General features: G+C 49.9%; 1 protein-coding gene across 10 annotated transcripts in view; it reads left to right on the top strand.

Moving 5' to 3' along the window:
- Nucleotides 1-11,481, top strand: part of KDM2B (lysine demethylase 2B) — a 154,578-nt gene extending 143,097 nt beyond the window's left edge. For all 10 annotated transcript variants that reach the window (XM_040444135.1, XM_040444136.1, XM_040444132.1 and 7 more), the window contains 6 exons: nucleotides 676-714; nucleotides 838-1,517; nucleotides 2,216-2,379; nucleotides 2,465-2,626; nucleotides 3,301-3,519; nucleotides 10,188-11,481. In XM_040444135.1, the coding sequence (XP_040300069.1) occupies nucleotides 676-714; nucleotides 838-1,517; nucleotides 2,216-2,379; nucleotides 2,465-2,626; nucleotides 3,301-3,519; nucleotides 10,188-10,369 (1,446 nt within the window). In that variant the 3' untranslated portion in view covers nucleotides 10,370-11,481. The remainder of the gene's footprint in view (nucleotides 1-675; nucleotides 715-837; nucleotides 1,518-2,215; nucleotides 2,380-2,464; nucleotides 2,627-3,300; nucleotides 3,520-10,187) is intronic.

Genomic DNA, 11,481 nt, shown 5'->3' with positions numbered 1-11,481 from the left:
CCTCCTCGGCGCCCCCCCCCCCCGCCCCCAATGCCCCGGCGACCACCGAGATCTACACTCCCTCCCCCCCCCCCCCCCCCCCCCCCCCCCGCCCCTGCGGTCTTCTAGCCCATTGCCGCAGCCGCTCCGAGGCATCTGTGCGCCGCAGCTTCCCGGGCCCCAGTCCCGGATCACTGGCTGGTGGTTCTGGCGTGGGGCCTGAGAAGCTGAAGCTGCCGTGGGGAAGCCCTGTGGATCTGGAAACCTCGGAGGATCCTGGCAGCCCCGCTTCGCCCAGCGGCTCTTCCCGCTTCGGCCACGAGGTGGCGCCTGGTTGTCGTTTCCCAGCTCCAGCCATTAAGGCTCCGCTGGGAACCCTGCAGGCCCCGCCTCCAGGACCGGCTCCCAGAGCCAAGTCCAACCTCAGTGGGCGAGTGCACACCTCAGGGTCTGGCCGAGGGTGGGAGGTCAGTTGGGTGGGAACCGTTGGACCACACTTCTCCCCTTCCAACGTCTAAAAGCAGCAGGCAGGGACCACCGTGTTTCAGCCTCAGTGGAGGAGATGGGATTTGTGGGAAAGGTGGCCCTCCAGCCCCTACTCCAGAGACTGTGGACTTGTGGTGGGGCAGAGTGTAGAGAGGACCGAATCCCACGAACCCTGGGAGCAAGCTCTGCATGCTTTCTTTCCTGTGACAGCTAAAACCTGGCAAAGAAGATAAGCTTTTCAGGAAAAAGGTACCGTCCCCCCCCCCCCCCCCACCAACGCCTGCTCCTGGGTCATTGGGTCCCTGTGGGAGGATGGGGAGGCAGCCCCGAGCCGAGGGGCTGAGCTGCCCTCGCTCCCCACTCCTCCCTCAGCGGCGGTCCTGGAAGAACGCTGAGGACCGGATGGCCCTTGCCAACAAGCCTCTCCGGCGCTTCAAGCAGGAGCCAGAGGATGACCTGCCCGAGGCGCCCCCCACCGCCCGGGAAAGCGACCACTCCCGTTCAAGCTCCCCTACCGCCGGGCCCAGCACCGAGGGGGCAGAGGGCCCTGAGGAGAAGAAGAAGGTGAAGATGCGCCGGAAAAGGCGGCTTCCCACCAAGGAGCTGAGCAAGGAGCTGAGCAAGGAGCTGAACCAAGAGATCCAGAAGACCGAGAACAGCCTGGCCAATGAGAACCACCAGCCCATCAAGTCAGAGCCCGAGAGCGAGAGCGAGGAGCCCAAGCGGCCCCTGGGCCTCTGCGAGCGCCCCCACCGTTTCAGCAAGGGGCTCACCGGCCCCCCCCGGGAGTTGCGGCACCAGCTGGGGCCCGGCCTGCGGAGCCCACCCCGTGTCATCTCCCGGCCCCCTCCCTCCGTGTCCCCGCCCAAGTGCATCCAGATGGAGCGACATGTGATCCGGCCGCCCCCCATCAGCCCCCCGCCTGACTCACTGCCCCTGGACGATGGGGCGGCCCACGTCATGCACAGGGAGGTGTGGATGGCCGTCTTCAGCTACCTCAGCCACCAAGACTTGTGTGTCTGCATGCGGGTCTGCAGGACCTGGAACCGCTGGTGAGGGGCCGAGCTTGGACGGGGAGGCGGCCAGGGACTGGCGCCGTGTTGGGCTCCAGGCTAAGGCTTAGACTAGACCAGGAATGGCACATGCGTGGTATGTGTCTCCACAAGTCACTCATGGTCGTCTTTCCTTCCTTCTAAGCTCAGTCCAGCTTAATTATTCTTCTCAAAGACAAGACCAGCAATCTGGTCACGCTGGTCTTGTCAGAAGAGGTGAACCCTATTTGATTGCTTGATTCGGCCCTTGGAAGATGAACTGGGGACCAGGTGGAGTCCTTGTCCTTAAAGAGGTAGTCCAGGTTAAAAGCAAGTGTTCCAGTTACTGATCTTAATTTCAGCTTCGATGTTTCCTAGCTCTCTGGCCTTTGCCAGGTGACTTACCTTTATCTGTAAAAGGGCATGATACGGTGTCTGCCTGGAGTGTTCTTGTGAGAAGTGGTGTGTAGGGGGTGTGGTAGAGGCCCCAGTAAATACTTAATGAAGAGCAGGTACTGGCACCTTCCATGGGGGCCTGGGGCCATCAGAGGAAAGGTGCCCAGGTGTGGGCAGGACAGGAGTGAAACGGAGAAGGATCCAGAGGGCGGAGTTAAGGAGCTCCCCCTCCTCCGAACGTGGCAGTGGGGTGAGCTGCCACGGCAGTGCAGGGGGCCAGCTTCAAGTCTGATGACACCCCCTCTGCTGGACCTGGCCCCCAGGTGCTGCGATAAGCGGTTATGGACCCGCATCGATCTGAACCACTGCAAGTCCATCACGCCCCTGATGCTGAGTGGCATCATCCGGCGGCAGCCTGTCTCCCTGGACCTCAGCTGGACCAATATCTCCAAGAAACAGCTGAGCTGGCTCATCAACCGGTTGCCTGGTGAGCACTGGGCCAGGGACCCTGGAGGTGCAGTGGTGGGGGCTGGGTGCATCGCCTGACCTGCCAGCCCTCCCCTGTCCCCCAGGGCTCCGAGACTTGGTGCTGTCGGGCTGCTCGTGGATCGCCGTCTCAGCTCTCTGTAGCTCCAGCTGTCCTTTGCTCCGGACCCTGGATGTCCAGTGGGTGGAAGGACTAAAGGATGCCCAGATGCGGGATCTCCTGTCCCCGCCCACAGATAACAGGCCAGGTGAGTGGCCGGGCCCAAGGGGGTCGACGCGGAGGCAGTCTGACCAGGCTCTGCCGTTGGATCTGGTTTTCACTACAGGCCCCACCCGGTGCACGGGTTCTCAAGCCTTCTCTGGTCCCAGCCCTTTCCGGAGGATGCTGTTATGTTCTCACTCAGCTTCAGGCAGAGAAGGGACCACTGAGAGCAGAGGCTTCTTTGCGCACCCAGGACTTCACTGTGGGGGCTTTGCATGCGTCTGACTACTTCTCTGTTAATTTGTCCTTCGTTGGCTTCAAGCTTCCGTGAGCACGGGGGTCAGTGTAGTTGGAGATGAGCTCACAAGATGGAACCTTCCTGGCTTGGGTTGTGAGGGTCATTGCTCCCTGCCTGTAGCTCAAATGAGGAAACCCTGGTGATCAGAGATGCTGTGCAGTCTCTGCTCTAGTTGGCTGAGGACTGCTGGGTAGAATGTGGGCTGTGTTTCTAGGCATTCTGATTTTTCAGGAATCCAGAAGTGGGAGAGTTGATGTGGAACCCTTATATTTTTAAACGTGGGAACCAGTTTGGGGAAACAATGGCTAAGTGAAACTGAAGTGTGACATGTGGCCAGTAGGCCCTCTAGAGTGTTAGGTCATTGTGACCACATCTCCCCGGTCAGGCTGACATGGCTGCCTCTCTCCTTCCTGCCCCCTCAGGTCAGATGGACAATCGGAGCAAGCTCCGGAACATTGTGGAACTGCGTCTAGCAGGCCTGGACATCACAGATGCCTCCCTGCGGCTCATCATACGCCACATGCCCCTGCTGTCCAAGCTCCACCTCAGTTACTGTAACCACGTTACCGACCAGTCCATCAACCTGCTCACCGCTGTGGGCACCACCACCCGAGACTCCTTAACCGAAATCAACCTATCAGGTCAGTCAGAGGCACCCAGCAGGCTCTGCCTGGGACCCTGGGGGACAGGCTGGAAATTTCACCTTTGTGGGGAAATCCGCTGTGTGCCTGCTGTTACAGGGTCACAGGGTCAGGGCTGGGACGTACCTGAAAACAAGACAGACAGCCTGGGCTGGTGGAGAAACCTTGAACACAGGAGTTATCACTGGATTGGTAATGATTGCTGCCAAAAGATTAGTGCTGGTGGCAGCGAGAGCACGCGCCAGTGGTTCCTGACTCACAATACGGGCTGGAGGAACTGCTCCCCGGTGGTGCACACAAGCCGGCTCCCGCAGGGGAGCCGCGGGCTGTGAGGCCAGGCAGGCTTTGATCCCTGAGGTAGCTCAGCGTCTGCTGGGGTTATGTGTCCTCGCTTATGTGACCCTGCTAGCAAGGGGCCCGTCGGAGAGAAGGAAGCCGTACAGCTGGTGTCGCTGCGGTCCTGTGTCTGCAGAGCCTGCGCTCCCTCTACTTGCCTGTGGGGCCCGAGTCGGGTTTTAAGGCCCTGGGGGTGACTGACAGTAATGGGTCAGGCTGTGGATGTAAGATTTACACAAACCCTCAAAAAATGCTTTTTTCTCCAGAAATTAGCAACTAATAAAGGCCACCTTCACCTCACGCTTAGTAGCTCAACAGCTTCCTGTCAGCTGTGCCACATTTGAGGAGGAATGGGGAAGTTGGTGGTACGAGAGAATTCTGTACCGAGGAAGCCATCCCTGCTCCTCCTCGGGGAGTCGCGGCAAGGGCCGTCCCGCCCCCGTGTTGGCAGAGAGGAGAGAGCCAGGCAGGGCTGACCATCCCGACTCCAGGCTCCACTCGAGGTCTTACACGGATGCCAGGGCTGTCCTGCGGACGAGGGCCTGGGTGCGCCTTGGTGTTACAGCGACTCTGTTTACTGTCGGTTGCCCTGCGTGTGGAGCGGAGATTCCCCTGCAATGCCGTCGTGTGCAAACGCGCTTCTGTGTTTTTCCACGAAGCTCACCCCTTGGCCTCAGTACATAGAGGTGTCTCGAGTTCCTGTTCAGAGCCATGCCGGACGGGAAGGCAAACCTTGAGACCCAGTCTCTTTTAGGTTCATTGCTTTTTAAAAAGTTTTCCCTTGCCATCAGGATAACTAGTTAATGGTAAAAAGTCTGGCACAACAAAGAGGACAGTTGACCTGTTTCAGGACCTATGAACATGAAGCATATGGTCTAGAGACAAAGTCAAGTCACAATTGTCTAGCTTTCATTATTAGGCTGCGTGTTCCTCTAGATTACTTATTTGGGTGCTCACTACCCCCCCTCCCCCCCCGCCCGGCCAGGCAACCACCTTAAATTCTTTCTCCCAGTGTCTGTCTCCGTACTTGCACACCTTGATTTTTTTTTTCCACTCAGGCATTCTGTACTTACTGGCTTGCTGTGTAGAACACAGGATTGCTGCTCTTACATCGTCTCTCCCCTTATCTTTCCGATTCGTGGTTAAGTCTCTTTCTGTGGCCGCATAAGTATCGTCCACTGTTGAACTAAATAGTGCATTATGAGTACATTTCCCTTGTATAAATTTTCTTTTTCCTAGAGTTAATAATTGCGTCTTTTTTTGTTTGCTTAGTCTCTAAGCAGACCCTACAACAGACCTGAATACCGTTCTTCCCTCACACACAAACTCCTCTCTGTGGCCCCAGCCAGTTGTGGGTTTTTTGGTTTTTGTTTTTTAATGTCTATTTTTGAGAGAGCGTGCGGGCAGGGGAGGGGTAGGGAGAGAAAGGTAGAGGACCCAAAGCAGGCTCTGTGCTGACTCGTGGGGCTCGAACTCAGGAACCTCGAGATCATGACCGGAGCCAAAGTCACTTAACTGGCTGAGCCCCCCAGGCACCCCGGGCCCTGACCAGTGTTTGGCGGGAGCCCTTTCTCCTGGACTCCCTTCCTGTCTGTTTTCTCCTCCTAGACTTCTACCTGCTGCCCAGCTGCCAGCCTAGAAATTTTCTTGGTCTCTGTCTTGTGTAGGGTCCCTATTTTCCTTGACCCCATGTTTCTTCTTGTCTCTCTGATTTCGCGGAGGACATCTAGACTTGGTACGTACGAAAATGGTTTTATTATCCCTCACATTGAACTGATAGCTGGATCTGGCAACTGTGATGTTTCAGAAAGTGGGCGCTTCCTTCTCTGCATTCAGAGTCCAAATCCAAAACCATTTGATTCTTCTTCCTTCAGTGAATATTTTCTCTAATCAAAAGTTTGTTAGTTTGTTTCTAGTTTTCTGTAATTGTTGAGTCTTGCTTTGAATCTGTTTTCATCCACCACACTCATGAGCCCTTTCGATTTTTCAACCTAGAAACAAATGTCCTTCAGTTCTAGGAAACTTCATTGAATTATTTCTCAATTTCCTTTTCTTCTGTTTTCCACCTGTAGGTCTTCTCATTTTTCTGAGAGTTTCTACTTTATCACACAATTCATATACCGAGTTTTTTACTGTTGTTTATGTAGGTCAAACACCGTGAAAACATGGGCAGTTTCATATGGTTCAACTGATAATTTTAAAAAGTTTTTTTAACGTGTATTTTTTAGAGACCGCACACAAGCAGCGGTGGGGCAGAGAGGGAGACACAGAATCTAAAGCAGGTTCCAGGCTCCGAGCTGTCAGCACAGAGCCTTATGCAGGGCTCGAACTCAAGAACTGCGAGATCATGACCTGAGCTGAAGTCAGATACTTAACTGACTGAGCCACCCCTCAACTGATATTTTTTAATATTACAGCTGTATCTTACTCTCTGAACTCCCCCCCCCCACCATCCTACTATCCTCTCCCCTTTCTGTTATCTGAGCTTTTTTTTTTTTTTTTTTAAGACTTTATTTTTAAGTACTCTCTACACCCAACGCGGGGGTCAAACTCACAACCCCCACCGACTAGGCCAGCCAGGTGCTCCCCTTCTCTGAACCTCGGTAGAGTAGCCTGAGGGTATTGACAGCTTTATTTTCTTCTCCAGGCTTACATGGTTTCCTTCAAACATAGTCAGTGCCCTCATAAGAGATCTTCCTTGGATTTAGTGTCAGCACGGGGTTGTCCACACTAAGGTGATCAGAGGCTGGCGACACACGTTGGAGCAGTCAGTCATTGTGTGGTCAGTATAGGTGGTTTCTTTGGGGAAACCAAGACGTGAGATCTTTGAGAGGTTTCTCTTGAGCTGGTCAGGGTTGCCAAAAGGATTCTCCTTGACCTCCCAACTGGAGGGTGCAAGCCAGACTGCCCAGTGTCCTGGGGCCTGGCAGGGGAAGGAAGCCGGGGATGTCAACAGCAGGTAAGTTTCCCCCCTAGACCCTGATTTTGAATGGGTGTCCCAGCCTGGTGCTCAGACCAGAGACTTTCTCTCTCTTATATCAACATCTAGGGAGGGAATCAAACAGCCACCAATCTAGCCCCTTCATTAGCTCCACTTCCAGTGTGCCTGTTTTTTTTTGTTTGTTTGTTTGTTTGTTTGCTTGCTTTACATTTTATTTATTTTTGAGAGACAGAGACAGAGCATGAGCTGGGGAGGGGCAGAGTGAGAGGGAGACACAGAATCCGAAGCAGGCTCCAGGCTCCAAGCTGCCAGCACAGAGCCCGACATGGGGCTCGAACCCACAGACCGCGAGATTGTGACCTGAGCTGAAGTCAGCTGCCCAGCCGACTGAGCCACCCAGGTGCCCCTCAAGTGTACCTGTTCTTTCTCCTACCTGAACCTTTGGGGGTGTTTTACAGAATGAATCTGCTTCTCTGCTTTCCTCTCAGCCTATTTAGGTTAAGCTTTCTCAAATCTATGTTATCTCTTCTCCAACTTACAGAATTAAAAAAATTATGGTAAAATACATAAAATTTACTGTTTAAGTATACAGTTCACTAGCATGTAAGTTCATTTACATTGTGTGCAAACTGCCCCCCACCCCTCTCCAGAAATTTCTCTTTACCCCATCAGAAACTCTGTATCCACAAACTAACTCCCCATTCCTCTTTCCCCCAGCCCCTGACAATCTCCATGCCTTCTCTGTGAACTTGACTTTTTTAGGGACCTTATGTAAATGGAATTATATAACAGTGTTTTTTTGTGTGTGACTGGCTAGTTTTAATTAGCATAATGTCCTCAAGGTTCATCCGTGTTATATCAGGTGTCAGAATTTCCTGCCTTTTTAAAGTCGAATAGTATTCCATTGTATGTATAGACTCAGTTTTATTTATTTGTCCATCTGGACAGTTGGGTGGCTTCCACCTTTTGGCTGTTATGAATAATGCTGCTGGGAACATGGATGTACAAATATTTGTTCGAGTCCCTGCTTGCAGTTCTTTTTGGTATATACCCAGACATGGCCTAGCAGAATCACATGGTAATTCTAGGTTTAATTTTTTGAGGGACCACCATATTGTTTGCTGTAGCAGCTGCACAATTTTACATTCCTAATGTAATAGGACACAAAGGTCTCATTTTTCTCCACATCTTTGCTAAACTTTATTTTTTATAGCTATTCTAGTGGTATGAAGTGATATCTCAATGTAGTTTTGAAATACTTTTTTTTTTTTTTTTAAAGTAATCTCTACACCCAACATTGGGCTCAAACTCACAACCCCAAGATCAACAGTCACATGCTCTACCAACTGAGCCAGCCAGGTGCCCCTCAACGTAGTTTTGTCTTGGGGAGTTAGCATTTTCATCGTGATTAGTGGTGTTGAGCATCTTTTTGTTGATGGTGTATCATCTTTGGGAAATGTCTATTCATGTCCTTTTCCTGTTTTTTAATCAGGGTGTTTGTGGATTTTGTTGTTGTTGAATTGTAGGAGTTCCTCATATATTCTGGGTAGTAGTAATCCCTTGCCAGGATCCATGATTTGCAAATATTTTCACCCATTCTGCGTGTCTTTTCACCGTCTTGATAATGTCCTTTGCACAAATGTTTTTAACTTTGTGCTTTTGGTGTCATCTTTAAGAAACCATTGACAAATTCAAAGATTTTCCTATTTCCTTCTAAGAGTTTGGTAGTTTCAGCCCCTATATTTAGGTCTAAAGAATTTTGAGTTAAATTTGTATATGGTGTGAGGTAGAAGGTTCAGCTTCATTTGTTTGCATATGGATATCTAATTTTCCCAGCACCATTTGTTGGAAAATTTTGTCTTTTTCCCTCTAAGTGGTTGTAGCACCTTGTCAAAAATCATTTGAACATTCAAGGGTTTAAATTCTCGGCTGTCAGTTATAGTCTGTTGGTTAGTCTGTATGTCGTCCTTAATGCATTAACACTATTCTGTGGCTTTGTAGTAAGTTTTGAAATCCAGAAGTGTGAGCCCTCCAATTTTGTGTTCAAGACTACTTTGGCAATTCAGGATCTCTCATACTTCTGCATTAATTTTAGGATGATTTTTCTATTTTTGCAGAAAACACTGTTGGTATTTTATAGCAACTTCATTGAATCTGTAGATTGCTTTGAGTTGTGTGGCCATTTTAACCATATTAAGTCTTCCCATGAGCCAGGGAAATCTCTCCATTTATATCTTTAATTTCTTGTAGCAGTGTTCTGAAGTATTCAGTGTACAAGTCTTTCACTTCCTTGGTTACCTTTATTCCTAAGTATTTTACTCTGTTTTACTCTGTTTGATGCTATTGTAAATGGAATTGCTCATTTTCTTTCAGATTGTTCATTGCTAGTGTATAAAAATGTAACTGATTTTTGTGTGTTGATTTTGTGTCCTGCAACTTGGCTGAACTTTTTTACTTCTTTATGCCACCTCTAAACCTGGGACTTCAGTACCACAGCGCTAGCACAGGGCTCCTGATTGTATTTGCAGTTTGCCTTTACTGTTTTCATTTCCTACTTAACGGAAAAATGCAAATGCACAACTAGTGATGACAGGCCTTGAGATGAAGGCCACTCAGATGAAGGAAATCATCAGGCCAGAGGGGGGATCTCTGAGCCTCAGTTGGATGCTCACTGGCATCGAAGCCAGAGAACTGTGGATTCAGTTCTCACACACAAAAGAGGGTGATAAAAGCAACATACCAATCAATAGAATATGGGGTAGAGAAGTGTGTCTGTAGTGGAGGGGGTGATGACGGATTCTGAATTCTGGTTTGCTCACTGTAGACAGCATCTCGTCAGCCCTTGTAGCACCTTGGGGTTTTCTGCACTTAGTAAGGGGGCTCCCAAGCATGCTGTACCTCACTTCAAAGCACTGGTGCCCACACGAGGGAAAAGGATCCTCAGACGACCACAGAGATGGTCCAGAACGTATCTGAAGGGAATAAGCAGATAAGCACACAGTAATGGAGACGGGGAGGTGTTTTTCAACAGTAGATGGGAAAGGCAAGCTGTTTGATATATAGGGTGGCCCCATCTTTATTAAACAACATAGACAGGGGACCTATTTATGTGAGAACATATACATGTAAAGAAGCAATGGTAAGATTCTAAGTGATTCCACTTGAAATGGTCTGAACGCTTTTCAGGCCTAGACTAACCTTTACAATTTGGTAGATGGAACCTTTCCCCATTTAAAGAGAGCTTTCAAGCAAGTGCAGTTTTCCCCAGGGCACGAGGGGCTGGAATATGCTCACGGGCCCTGTCCCGTTTCTTCATGGCTGAGGGGGGTGGTGGCGGGGGGCTCTGGGCCTCTGCGATTCCTCCACCTCACGTGTCCCCTCTTCTTTGCAGACTGCAATAAGGTGACTGACCAGTGCCTGTCCTTCTTCAAACGCTGTGGAAATATCTGTCATATTGACCTGAGGTACTGCAAGCAGGTCACCAAGGAGGGCTGTGAGCAGTTCATAGCTGAAATGTCTGTGAGTGTCCAGTTTGGGCAAGTGGAAGAAAAACTCCTACAGAAACTGAGTTAGTCCGAGGACAAGTATGTAAATAAGGGATGGGTGGGGAGAGGGGACACGGCCGAGGAGGGAAAAGACTTTAAAAAAAAAAAAAAAAAAAAGGAGGGCTTTGATTTTCAATTTGGAACTTGGACAACAGACCACAGAACGTTCCATCTGCAAGTCTTGCCGAGGGAGAAGCTGTTCTGCCGCCTGTCTGGGGCTGAATGAGCCGGACCCTTTCCTTTGGTCTGAATTCTAGCCGCACTGCTTTCTGGACCATTTCTAAGGCGGCCTTTACCAAGAAGACATTCCCGCCGGAGGAGGATGGACTCTGGAGAAATTCTCTTGCTGAAGAGCGAGCTTAGGAGTTTTTGCTGGTGGTGGTGTTTTGTCTTGGACGCCTCAGTCCTCGCAACCCCGGGGCTGGTGTCGACATACAGTGGGCCACACACCGCCTCTGCTGCCATCTTGACATTTTGTTTGGTTGGTTTTGTTACATCTTACATTATGCAGAACTATTTTTGTACAAATTGTTTAAAAGTTATTTATGCAAGGTTTGAATGCATACCTGTGTTTTTATTGTTTGAAGATTGCCAACTTTCCTGGTTTCCCTGAGGTAGGAGAGAACTTGACCTGTACTTCATCAACACAGATGCCCCATCTACACACGTGCCCAGATCTGGCAGAGCAGGCCAAGACCTTCCCGTTAAAAGCATGTTTAACTGGAAGTTGAGAGCCCGCTTTGGACGTCAAGAATTACCTAAGCATGTGGATCTATGTTAATTCTAGTCGAAGTAAGACACTCTGTACAGAATTCACCTATTTCTCAAAATTTTAAAATTCAGACTTCAGCCTTTGCACTCAGGAGGGTTTTGCGGCCAGCGCATGAGCTGTTGTACCTACACAGATTAATTTATACAGTGAGTCAAGTAGAATAAATGATCCAACATAGCCTTTCTTTTCCTTTTTTCTCTCCTTTGAGGTGAGTTGAGTTCTCGTTCAAGGTTTATAACATGGCTATTTCCTAGTTGTAAAGTTATGCCTCCATAAGTGCCATTCTTGTAAGGTGTTGTTTTCCTAGACCTTCCTCAAAGCGGTTTTACCTTTGTTGAATTTGTATAAACAATTGTACAAAAAAAGCA

The sequence above is a fragment of the Herpailurus yagouaroundi genome, unplaced genomic scaffold (assembly GCF_014898765.1).
Source record: "Herpailurus yagouaroundi ecotype Mexico unplaced genomic scaffold, PumYag 191, whole genome shotgun sequence".
NCBI lineage: Eukaryota > Metazoa > Chordata > Mammalia > Carnivora > Felidae > Herpailurus > Herpailurus yagouaroundi.
The sequence above is the reverse complement of the archived record's forward strand: the minus strand, read 5'-3'. Positions and strand labels throughout refer to the sequence as shown.